We start from the raw sequence: 12,572 nt of genomic DNA on the forward strand, positions 1-12,572 counted from the left end.
TGATTAAAACAAATTGCAGCACAAAGAAAGGAGCGGCAAAATCAACAGCAAAACTACCACTGATTAAAACAAATTGCAGCACGAGATACATCCATTCCTCATAAAGTTCATGCATGCTCTTTAGTTCACTTTCAAGCACTTGGATTTTAATGTGTGTGTGAGAGAGAGAGAGAGAGAACTTCTGCAAACAATTTCCAAACCCCAAAAGCTGAAGGTTCCTCCAGTCCTTGCTTGCTGTGACACGGTAAAGACCATAAGCAAAGCAATAGGATTCACCATAGTTCAAGCATATAGAACAAGCTATCATAATCGAAATGGCCATGACAGAAAGCCTGGCTTTCTTAGTTTGTTCAAAATAGCTCCTGCGTAGCAAAGCTATGAAGCACTGCAGCAATCAGTCTTCCTCAGAAAAAATGAAAAAAGAAAAGAAGCTTCAGTTCCTTCCCAAAAGTTTAGCCTTTGCACATCCATTCCATCTGATAAATGCAAAAACCAGTTTAGATCTTTCTCCTTTCATCTTTAGCGGAAAGACTTTGTTTGTAAGGTGAACTTTACCCGGTATTTGTTTGTTTTGCTTTGTTAGCAATCAAATATCAAATATAAATAATTTACCAAGGAGGAAATAAGATTGAGCTAATGCAGGAATACAAGAAGGAATCGTCGATGCTTGTAAGGGCTTCTATAATGGAGTCTAAGTATTCAACTACAACAACAACAACATAACATAACTCATCTAGTCCCCAATCATTGGGAGTATGGACGGGAATGATTGGCGACAGACTTAACCTTTGACAATATATGCACAAAGTGGCTGCTCTTAGAATACCACTGAAACAGTGGCCTCTTTAAACCTCCAAAAACCGAGGAGTTACAAGAACGTTTTGTTGTAAAACCGTGCCCCCAAATCAAAACCAAATAGCATCAGAGAGGGCAGGCCTAGAGACCCAAATCAATTTCTGTGCACATTACCATGCTTTCTTCATTGATAATCCAGAGCATCGGTATGCACAACGAGTCTAAGTATTCAACTAACTAATCAAAAGCCATGTTTCAACCACTCAAATATCTAAAAAGGATCGCTTATCCTTAACTTTTCGAGGAACCATAGGCAGGTAACAAATTGAAAAAGTCACTTAGGTGAGATAAAAGTCTCATGCACTGTTTTAAAGGAGCTTTCTAACTCTTTTTTATCAGCAGGAGCTTTCTAACTTTACTCGAAACAAATAATGGGAATCTCTTGTAATCTCAAGAAATAGGTTTCTTGGGTCAAAGGAAATAGGAAAAGACAGGTAATTATTTATATTTTTTGACATTTTTTATTTTTGAATATGATACTGGTAATTTGGTAAAGTCACAGTACTAATACACGAATAACACAGCAAGTTGCACAGTTAAACTTATCAAAAAAAAATTCCTAAATTGGTGCAAGAAAGAGTGGCCAACATAAACTATTGCCGTATTGCCGGTGCATGCAGTATTGGTTTCATGTGCATAAAGCCTAAAGTATAAAACCAGACCTAAAACCTATAACCGGACACACTAACGATAAACTCGATACCTGCTGGAAGGACTGTAGCTTTGTTTCACCTCATCTTCTCCTTAAGCCAAGCAAGTCTAATTTCATCACTAGCCAGTCCCATAAACTCCTTCCTAGTGTCACACTTGACCAATATCATCGTGCCAAACATATACAAAAGGTCTCCTTCTGTAATACCCGGTAACATCTTCAACTCTAGCAGACATTCCTCACCTGAGGGATCATTTGGATTACGATGAACGTGCAGTTGCTTATGAGCAGCACACCCACTGCTCTGGCCCATCATATGCTCCCACATTCTGTCCAAGATCTCAGTGCGCTTGCGCTTGTAATACACCTGCAGTGGAAGTTGAAAGACGGGATAGTCCATATGTCATGCTCTATATCATCTACAATTCAAAATTTACAAGTATGTATGCCAACTCATTCTCAATATGCCTATAATCCCAATATTAGGTATTCCATGATTTCACATTACAAGGTAGAGAAAATCGTGAATGAGAGAATTTACTAATAGAGTTACGAGGCAAGTGGAGATGAAGTTTTCGTAAAGCCAGATCACTACCGCTATACCCACATAAAATGTCACACCCCACCCCGGGCCAGCACTCAAATGAGCCCAAACCGATGTGAGGGTGCAACATCAACCACCAACCCATTTCTATAACTCAAGTTTTAGCAACTAAATTAACCAACAACCATTTTATTGATAACGCAAAACTTAACGTTCTTACAAACACAGCGGAAGTCTTAAGAAAGCATTAAACTATACAATAACCAAATATGAACATAGGCTGTAACTACATCCCTATCTACAAAATTTTGCCAAAACTAGTCCAGCCTTCCCAATATGCTACCCTAAGCGAGTGTACAACCCCACGACGATCAGCAGTGGATATCTACAACGCCTGCAAAACTGGATTCCAAAATGGAATCCAGGAGTGTTATGAGACATGGATGCAATTCCATATTAAAGGAACAGCTAAAAGATATATCTCAACTAGTCAAACAGTGAACCAAGCAATTAAAAGTAACACCGGGCACAAAGCCAATAATTTAAGGCATAAAGCCTTTTGGCATTAAGCCAATCACCGGGCACACAGCCAATAGTTTAAGGCATAAAGCCATATGGCATAAAGCCAATCACCGGGCACACAGCCAATAGTTTAAGGCATAAGCCAATCACCGGGCACTAAGCCAACAATCAAGTTCAATTCAATATAGAATAACATCTATGAATCAAACACTCACCTCGTACTCCAAAGGAAAGTACAACTATGGTTTCGGTGCTCCTTGATTCACCGACTCGTCACCTCTCCACAAGCCAAACATTTTAGTATAGAAATACTTGAAAGGCTTGACAAATGCATTAACAATATGCTGCATCAATTCAACTATTTAGCAATTGCCGAACAAAAGTAAATTCACCAATTCGTACCCAAAACCAAGAATTCCACAATTTCGCACATTATCAACAGAACCACTGATCGATTTCTGACTATAAAATTCTATAGGTTTCAAAGTATACTACAAGACCACCACCACTAGCAAGAAGGCTTCTAGTACATCAATCTAGATATAAAATTTGCCCAAATTGAACTCCGAATGACTAAGATATGCTCAATTGAAATTACACATCTAAAACAGAAACTACAGACCCAGCAGAACAGTCTGCGATCGAATGCTCATTAAAAATCACACACTCAATCTTTTCCAATATTTCCAACGCCAAAACAACACCAACTGATCAAGGTTTAAGACTCAACGGCATCCATAGTCAGTAAGCATATTCAACTATGACAAAACTGATGAAGAACACAGCTATAAAACCTGCCCAGAATTTCAGAATCACCAAACTATTAACTTCGGAACCAAAACTGAATTTGCTCAGACCAAACTAAGGCACAATCTTTACAGATTCAGAAAGATATACAAGTCTAGTTTCGGAATCAAGAAACGGTGCGTAAAACCGATACCCGAGCAAGAAGTTATGCCCGTTTTTCCAACATGTGTCGGGGCTGTCAGCACAGACGCGAATCTGACTGCAGTCCGGTTCAAGATTTTTATCTTTTTCCATACTATTCAGAAAATTCTGAAATTTTTACAGCATAAACTACACTCACAGAGGCATCTCCAGTAAAATTACCAGAAAATAACATGATCAGAAAGTCGACAAGAAATATTCATCAAAAACTGAACAGATTCAATTGGGTTCAACACAGTTATGCATAATCATACTACACACGAATTTTCAGGAATAAACTCAACTTCAAGTTCAAAAACCCTCTCTCATGGCGTCAATTTGACCATACCTATTTCCTCCTTTCTTTCCTTCTTTCTTCTTCTTCTCCACCGGCTGATCTCTCTCTCTCTCTCTCACGTTGGAACAAGATGGGTTTTCTTTCTTTTATTCTTTCTCTTTTCTTTGTTTTAAAGAAACCCTCACACACATAACACATCAGCACACACACACGGCACACATGCACAAATTTTAAAAAAAATTGCACTTTAGCCCTTTAGGTTATTAAATATAACATTTAAGCACCTCAGTTAAAAAGGGTGTTACATAAAACCTGAGGAGTTCCGACATCCAAGTGTGGGTATACGATATATCTCGCAACCGAATGCACCTTCTTCAAGAACTCCGCCGATGACCATCTCCTGGAGGAGCATGCCTCCTCCACAAGGTTCATCTCCAGGAGGAGCATGCCTCCTCCACTAAGTTCACCTCCAGGAGGAGCATGCCTCCTCCACAAGATTCATCCCTAGGAGGAGCATGCCTCCTCCACAAGATTCACCTCTAAGAGGAGCATCCCTCCTCCACAAAGTGCACCTCCGGGAGGAGCATCCCTCCTCCACAAGCTTCACCTCCAGGAGAAGCATGCCTCATTCACAAGATTCACCTCCAGGAGGAGCATCCCTCCTCCACAAAGTGCACCTCCGGGAGGAGCATCCCTCTTCCACAAGCTTCACCTCCAGGAGGAGCATGTCTCCTCCACAAAGATCACCTCCGGGAGGAGCATGCCTCCTCCACAAAGTTCATTCTCCAGAAGGGGCATGCCTCCTCCACAAGATTCACCTCCAAGAGGGGCATGCCTCCTCCATAATGTTCACCCCCAGTAGGAGGCTTCCACCACAGACCGTCTCCGGAGAAGGAATACTTCATCCACGAACCTTGTCTCCGCCAAAATGAAGCTTCCTCCACAAGTTATGCATTCCACTCAGAAGGAGACCTCCTCCACGAACCTTGCCTCCGCCGAAGCAAGCTTCCTCCACAATCTCGACCTCTAGAGGAGCAAGGCCTCCTCCAAGAACTCTCCACCCATGGAGGAGTGAGGTCACCTCCGGGCACCTCACGTCCTCCGCAACACTTCGAAGACTCCGAATACTTAAAGGCGACTCTATACATCATCCTAGGCCGGGAGCAGGGCCTAGGTACCTCGGGACCCAAGGAGGAATGTGGCTTGGAGGCTAGAGCAAGAGGTTTGTCAAGGAGGACGAGCTTGCCTCCGGCGAGCTCTAACTTGACCGGTCCTAGAGAGAGAGGGGGCATCGACCGCCATCTGACATCTCGAAAGAAGTATCATACCTACCGCCTGGCACCTCGGAGCCCATATCATGCCTACCACCTGACTTGGCAGATGATGCGTGTCTCCATGTATCACCGAAATAGCCTCTGTTAGTTCCTCGGTTACGGGCTCCGATGCCTGACTTGGGACTAAAAGAGGAAAGGAGGTCAACCTCCACTCTGTCCACCAATAGGGAGGAGCCTTAATTACACCTGGCTCTCCCCCATCTCTAAGGCTCATATAAAAGATAAGCATTCAACAAGTATTCAAAACACACAACTAACACCTACCTACTCTCCACTGCCATCCCTCTCTCTCTCTAAGTCCGCCCCGAGCTCTCTCCTCCTCCACCTCCGGTGGTTCCCGAACACCATTGTAGCAACCGCCATATACCCGGAGGGCGACCTCAGGTACTCTTCCCGCTCTTACCCCCCACATTATACTATGTTGGGGAAGATTGGTGCTTGCTACGATGCCTCCAAAGAAACCAACAGGAGCTCCCAGACTGAGCGGTATTGAGGGCTTGGAGGCTACCTCCGACCCCGTCATAGAAGAAATACAACCCATTACACAAACCACCGTCATCGAACAATTACGTTCGGTGACCGAAACCCTTGCCACGATGCAACAAAACCAAAACCTCTTGATGGAGACCGTACTCGCCTTGCAGAAGAAAAGCACCACCCCTCTTCCGCCTCAGGCGGAGACGGAGGGAACTCATCCTACTGGCTCTCAAACCGAAACTCGCGATAACCAAATCGGCGAGGGAGCACAAAACCTCCAATCCAAAGAGACGTTCACTCCGCCACCAGAGATTAGCTCCCAGAAGCCCCCCTCCACGGGAGTGGGTTCAGCCGCCATAGTCCAGAACACGGCAAACATAACCCCCGTCACTCTCGAGCAAGTGCGAGCACTCATCCAATCCAAAAAGAAACCACTCGCCTTCGCCCCCAATGTGGACCTTTGCCCTCCGTATCCTATAGTGGTCGCAAGCATGCCATATCCAGAGGGATACACGGTCCCTAAGTTCATCCGTTTCGACGGAAGGAAAGGAAACGCCAAAGAGCACGTCATCCGTTTTGTAGACAGCATTGGCGTCTACAACGGTGATTGTAACTTAAGGCTACGAGAGTTCTCTAAATCCTTGACGGACAAGGCGTACTCATGGTATGCCAATCTCGCTCCTAGCTCGGTCCTCTCTTGGGAGGACATGGTAAAAAAGTTCTACTCCAAGTTCTTTTACGTGGAGGACCGCCTCATAACCCTCCAACTGATGAAGGTGACCCAAAGGCCCTTCAAGGACTTGAATGCTTATGTCCGCCGCTTCCGCGAACTATCGGTGGATGTTCAAGAACCGATATCGGAAGACCACGTAACCAAGATTTGTGTGGACGGAATGCAGCAAACCTTCAAGCCCCATTTGGTCACTCACCACTTCCCAGATTTCTCCGCTTTGTATGAGGCGGCCCGGAACTTGAACGAAATAGTGGAACCCCCACTTCCTCCACATTCGCTACCAACATTCCCCTTACGGAAGGCACCCGAGTTCCAGACAGACGGCTTACGCGGCCTCTGGCCCACCACCTAATCGAGGTCGGGGGTACCCGGCAAAACGCCCGAAGTACAATGAGCCTCCACCTTTGCCGGTAACAGCAGCGGAGGCCCAAGCATTCTTGGACGCTTGGGTGCAGGATGGGAAGGTGGTACTTCCAGAAGCCAGAAAGGAGCCTACCCGGAGAGCTATGGAACATCCGGACTATTGCATTTGTCATAGGATGGTCCGCCACCCTACCAAAGACTGTTGGGGCCTCCGGAATTTATTTGAAAAGTTTGTGACGGAATAGGCCATGGAGCTCCCAGGCAACTAAAGGTGTCCTTCGAAATCCCTTCCCAACTCACAGAGATTGGTGACCAAATTTGTGAGCTCTATGTACTATACCTCGTTAGAAGCTTTATCAAAGTATCAAATTATCATTGCATTCCTCCATGCCTTAAATTTTCTCCATAATAGAAAGAAAGGGAATCATAATCACCTAGCTTCCAGAGACTTGCCCCCCGGGCACGAGCTTGCCAAGCTTCTGATCGCCTATAGAGATATTGTCTACCAATACTCTTGGCCCTCGCGCCATGGGAATATTGCAAGCCTAGCCTAATCGGGGGCTTGTTGACCAACCCGTCCTAGGCTTGGCCAACCAACATGCTTAGCATTGGTTGACTGCCAAAGCACCGCAGGATTGTCTCCATCTACGAATCGCCATCGAAAATGTAATAATGTCGAGCACCGCCTCATTTGATCGCCCATTGAAATATTGTCTAACAATATTCTCCGCCACTGCGTTGTGGGAATCGCAAGCCTAGCCTAATCGGGGGCTTGTTGATCCTTCCTTCCGGCGCTTGGCCAACCTACCTAGCATGGGTTGACTGCCAAAGCACCGCCGGACTCCATACAGGAATCGCCATGGAAAATATAACGCCATGTATCGCCTTACTCGATCGCTCATCGAGATATTGTTTACCAATATTCTCAGCCACCACGCCGCGGGAGTCGCAAGCCTAGCCTAATCGGGGGTTTGACGACCATCCCATCCTCCATCTTGGGCTTTGCCAACCTGCGTGCTTAGCACTGGTTGACAGCCGAAGCACCACAGGATCGTCTCCATCCACGAATCGCCATTGAAATCACAATGACATCGAGCGTCGCCTTATTTTTAATCGCCAATAAAGATATTGCCCGCGATCATACAATCCCCCCCTCCTGCATGCCTCGATGCTCTCATTCCGCCAAATTACAAAAAAAAGGGGGGCAAAGATCGGGAAGACACGCCTCCCTCCCTAGAAAAATCTAGAAGATATACCCCAATGGGGAAGCACACCTCCCTCCTAGGGAAATCTGGAAGATACGCCCTCTGCCTAAAAGCGATGCCCTCTCACACGCCCTCATAGGGAAATCTGGAAGATACGCCCCCCCGCCTAAAAGCGACGCCCTCTCACACGCCTAAGCAGTCACGTAACTCTCTTGAAAGGAAAAAAAATTCTTTTATGCAGTTTGGCGAAACGACAACCAAAGGCAAAACGGTAAATACAAACGAGAGATTGCAAGCCAAAGATACTCCATACATTCACTACCAAAAGTCTATTACAGAATAGGCAGGAGAAGCACAAAAAAAGAAAAGCAAACTGCCAAAGGATTTTTCCTCCAAATTTTCCGCCACCGAAGGTTCATTACATATGAAGATCATTACTACCATTACTAAGGTTCATGAAACATGGTAGTTCAAGACATTACAAAGGAAACAAGCATCAGCAAAACAAAAGTGAACCACCCGGCTCCCCATCCTTCTTCACCGCCGTAGCCCTTGACCGGCGTGACTAGACATATCAAAGCCTCCTGAGCTGGCACTCTCGCGCTCGGCTACTTCACCCTCAAGCTTTTTCTTCCTTTTCCTCAACCGCGCCGCCGTCGCTTCAACCTCCTCCAATTCTTTACTTACCTTCTCCAACCGATCCCGCCAAGCCGGGAGCTCAAGAAGGAAAGCCATCTGATCTATCCTCTTATGGAGCCAATCAACCTCCAATTGGTAACTTCCCAATGCAGCCAGACCACCATACACAGATGCAAACTCCTCAGGCATAGCTTTGGGCAAGCTCACATCCTCCAGCAATTCCACAAACGATACCAAGGAAGCTAGTGCTAACCTCCTGGAAAAGCTACTCATGTTGCCGAGCCAAACAAAGGTACTAGGCCACTGAAAAAAGATGTCGGACAATAAAAATCGATGCTCCTCCCGAGCCTCGGCAAACAACACATTTGGCCTTAGCTTCACCTTTTCCTTCGTCTCCAAAGTCACGATGACACTCCCATCAGGATAGCGCGCTATCATAAAGGCACCCTCTTTCCACCAACGACGACTACTGCGCATTTCGGTCTCATTCGCCCCCTCTGGCAAGCTCGATGGCGCTAAGTCTTGCGCAATTGACTCGCCACTACCGCCCTCCTCCACATGGTTGAATCCCACCTGGTCCTCCACTAAACCGGCCTCTTCCTCCTCATCCCTTCGGTCACCATCACAATCATCCTCTTCACTTTCCTCTTCACTCCCTTCTTCCTCCTCCATTTCCTCCTCTCCCTCTTCGCTCGGCACTACACCCGACGAACGCATGTGACGGAGTGATTTACCCTTCCATGGATGAGACCCCCCCATAGCCGATACCCCCAGATATCATTCATAACTCCATGCACCGCCACATTTTGATCGAAAGTGCCTATCGCCTCCAAAGAATCGGAAGGCACCTCCAAACCTCCTCCGGCCGCCATTGTTGAAACCTCCACTCGTGGTGTTTTTACCACCTCTTCCACAACATCAGGTTGAATCGCTTGCGAGCTCTCCTCACTACCCTTCCCTGGCTGAGGCACACTCTCGGAGGCCACCCCCTCATCCCCCCAGATATCATCCATACCTCCATGCGCTGCCGCATGTTGATCTACGGTACTTACCACCTCTACGGAATTGGAAGGCACATTCGAACCCCCTCCAGTCTCCATCTCCGAGACTTCCCCTCGTGATGTTCTTACTGCCGCCTCCACACCATCGGGTCGAACCGCCTTCGAGCTCTCCTGATCTCCCTTGGAAGTCTACAAAAAAAAGGTGCAACAAAAGCATCATTACACTAGAAATTTAGCAATATTTTTTTTAAAGACATGCGAAGGCAACGAATTCCAACCTTTCTTCGCTTGCCGGACTTGGTCACCTCCACAGCATCTCTCGCAGGCCTCTTTGAAGTATGCTTACTACTCGATCGTGCTCCCTCTGCCCGGCCCTCTCCATCTCGGTCACTCAAAGATGCACTACCGCCCACATCCTTCTCCACAGTGCCATATGTATTTTTGAGATGCTCTCTCACCCTCCCCAACACCTCCTCCTTAACATATAACTACCGGGCACCAAACGACGCAAGGGCCGGATCCTTCACCTTCGGAAGACATAACTCACCATCTTGGCTCATTACTTCCTCCACTTCCAAAGACACGGGAACTCCTTTCACATATTCCACGAAGCGTACCAGGTTATCCCTCCAATACTCCCTATAAAGTTTCGTACATCCTCCCATCCTTTTAGCCCCAGGCAACGTGATCGTATTCATTGACCTAAGCTCCGCCGGGAAGGCCGATTTCAGGAACCTCTTCCACACATCTCCACACCCCCCGATGGCAGAAATGGTTTCGGCACCCCCTGATCAACCCGAATTGGCGTGCAACCCTCATCGGATCGTAAATCACAGAACCATACTTCCCATTCACAAAATATGGTAACTCCCCCCTCATCATACAACTCATCCTAAAAAGCTCCGTCGTGGATGCATCATCCTTATTCGCAAAGGCCACCACATCCTCCTCCAAGTACACGTTAAAAGGAAATACCCCCTTCGGCGTGTTCACATACGATCGAGTAACAAACTCTCCCTCAACATCAAGAACATCGGCAATACTACCCTGCACATCCTGGATGCCACTTCCTGACCATCGCGCCGATCGGCATACATTTCGGCACGGTTCCCCCCTCTCTCCACTACCACCCGCCCCAAAATCATTCGGTTTAGGTGCAACTTTAGGAAACCGCTCAAACAAGAACATATGAAGAAAGTTGGTGGCCACATAAATCGGCAAGTCATACCTCCCGCAAGAGCGTCGCGCCGCATCTTGAAGCATGTCTAATCTTTTGAACAAAGTCCCCAAAAACAACGGGGCCAACGGTACGGATTCCCCGGAAGCAAGGATCGTCGCAAGTTCAAACAATGTCGTATCAACACCATCCTTCGGAGGACCAGGAAAAATGTACCAAGTTAGCCAATAGGCTAAGAACGCTGCCAAGTGAGCCGATTCTTTCAATCCCGACCCGTCCGTCACTACATGAGCTTCCTCCCCGGCCTTCGTTGCACCCAAATCCTTATATCAATATCGTGCCCATTCAGTAAAGGTATTCTTCACTCCATTGTGGCCCTTCTCCCGGCGAACGGATTTCCGCAGTGCATCGACCATATCTTGTTGTGAAGGAGAAAGTCTCCCGGCGGACGGGTCAACTTTTCCCAACATGGGCAACCTCAACAGACAGCCCACATCCTCCAAAGTGGGTCCGGTCTCATCCCAAGCTACCGGAAGAGTATGAGAATTGGCACTCCATCGGGACACCACGACATCCATCCACTTCCGCTCCCGCAGAACAACCAATCGCAAACTGTTCACCACGGCACGATGGACATCGGCTTTTCTCAATAACTCCATAAAATCGGCATTCCCCAAAATATCATTCGCCGATTATCCCCTCCTCCTGTTTGATCGGCTCCGCCGCCCACCTCTCTAACCGAACCCCCAGACCGAACCCCCAGACCGAACCCCCAAGTCTTCCAAAACCCTCCTACCGAAAACCAATGATCCTCGCCCACGCTCGCGATCGCCCTAAGCCCACGATTGTGCCTCCTCTCTCCCCCTCTCGGCCCGCCTCTCGGTTTCTCTCTCCCCCTCTCAGTTTCTCTCCCTCTCTTTCTCCCTCTCTTTTCTTTCTCACCAAAAGAAAAACAAAAGGGGGAAGAGATATTAAAAAAAAAGGGGGTGGAAGAGAGTCTTCGAGATTTAAGTCTTGTGAGATTTCGCGGAGGACCACGCCTCCCTCCTAAATTTAGTTTTCTTTTCCGGAGGTGTAGGACTTGGGATTAACCCCGGATATCACCTCCTCCCTATGCAAAGAACTCACTTACTTCCTCCGAGAATATCAAAATTCCACCAAGTCCAGGAAGTTTACTTTCTCTCTCTAAAAAAAATCCTAAAGCTCTCAAACTTTTCACTCTTTTGGGGTAGAAAGTAAAAATGAGAAGGTGAAATGGAATTTATACTACTCCTCCTCGCAAAATGAAGAGCCACACCATTTTTAGAACGCAAGGACGTCCTATCATATTCCTAACCATATGACAAGATATGAGTCTTTCCATAAAAAGAAGCTGTGAAGACCCAGTGGACATACAATACAAGGGGACATTATTGCCCGCACACACTCACCTCGCAACATGAGTATATGCACGCAAGGGGACATTAACGCGGGCAAACGATACACATCGCATCCGGACGAGCATCCTCCAAAAAAAATAAAAATAAAATAAAAATCTTCTGGCGCCCCATCCTAGGAGGAACAAGGTTCCCTCCACGGTTCAATTATGCCCGCACACACTCACCTCGTGACATAAGTATATGCGCGCAAGGGGACATTAATGTGGGTATACGATATATCTCGCAACCGGATGCACCTTCTTCAAGAACTCCGCCGATGACCATCTCCTGGAGGAGCATGCCTCCTTCACAAGGTCCATCTCCTGGAGGAGCATGCCTCCTCCACTAAGTTCACCTCCAGGAGGAGCATGCCTCCTTCACAAAGGTCACCTCCAGGAGGAGCATGCCTCCTCCACAAGATTCATCC

At 47.0% G+C, this 12,572-nt stretch overlaps 3 protein-coding genes and 1 non-coding gene across 4 annotated transcripts in view; all 4 read right to left on the reverse strand.

The window, feature by feature from the left end:
• Nucleotides 1-12,572, reverse strand: part of LOC131322944 (F-box protein At3g07870-like) — a 50,958-nt gene that overhangs the window by 16,142 nt on the left and 22,244 nt on the right. The gene's annotated exons all lie outside the window — the stretch shown is intronic.
• LOC131322941 (F-box protein At3g07870-like) overlaps nt 1-12,572 on the reverse strand; it is a 38,672-nt gene that overhangs the window by 16,142 nt on the left and 9,958 nt on the right. The window lies entirely within an intron of this gene.
• LOC131324911 (small nucleolar RNA snoR100) lies at nt 878-985 on the reverse strand. The gene has a single exon (XR_009199497.1). It is a non-coding gene; the product is annotated as a small nucleolar RNA snoR100 (small nucleolar RNA).
• Nucleotides 10,253-11,386, reverse strand: LOC131323600 (uncharacterized). The gene is made up of 2 exons (XM_058355454.1): nt 11,093-11,386; nt 10,253-11,050 (listed from the first exon to the last, which is right to left on the reverse strand). The coding sequence occupies exons 1-2, from the start codon at nt 11,384-11,386 to the stop codon at nt 10,253-10,255; spliced, it is 1,092 nt and encodes a 363-aa protein (XP_058211437.1).

This window comes from Rhododendron vialii, chromosome 4a (assembly GCF_030253575.1).
Source record: "Rhododendron vialii isolate Sample 1 chromosome 4a, ASM3025357v1".
NCBI lineage: Eukaryota > Viridiplantae > Streptophyta > Magnoliopsida > Ericales > Ericaceae > Rhododendron > Rhododendron vialii.

Bases quoted from the DNA above. Each gene is read 5' to 3' on its own strand.
- LOC131323600 (XM_058355454.1), bottom strand. From the start codon at position 11,386: ATGGAGTTATTGAGAAAAGCCGATGTCCATCGTGCCGTGGTGAACAGT. The intron at 11,051-11,092 runs GTGAAGAATACC...TATTGATATAAG, and splicing joins GGGAGAAGGGCCACAATGGA to GATTTGGGTGCAACGAAGGC.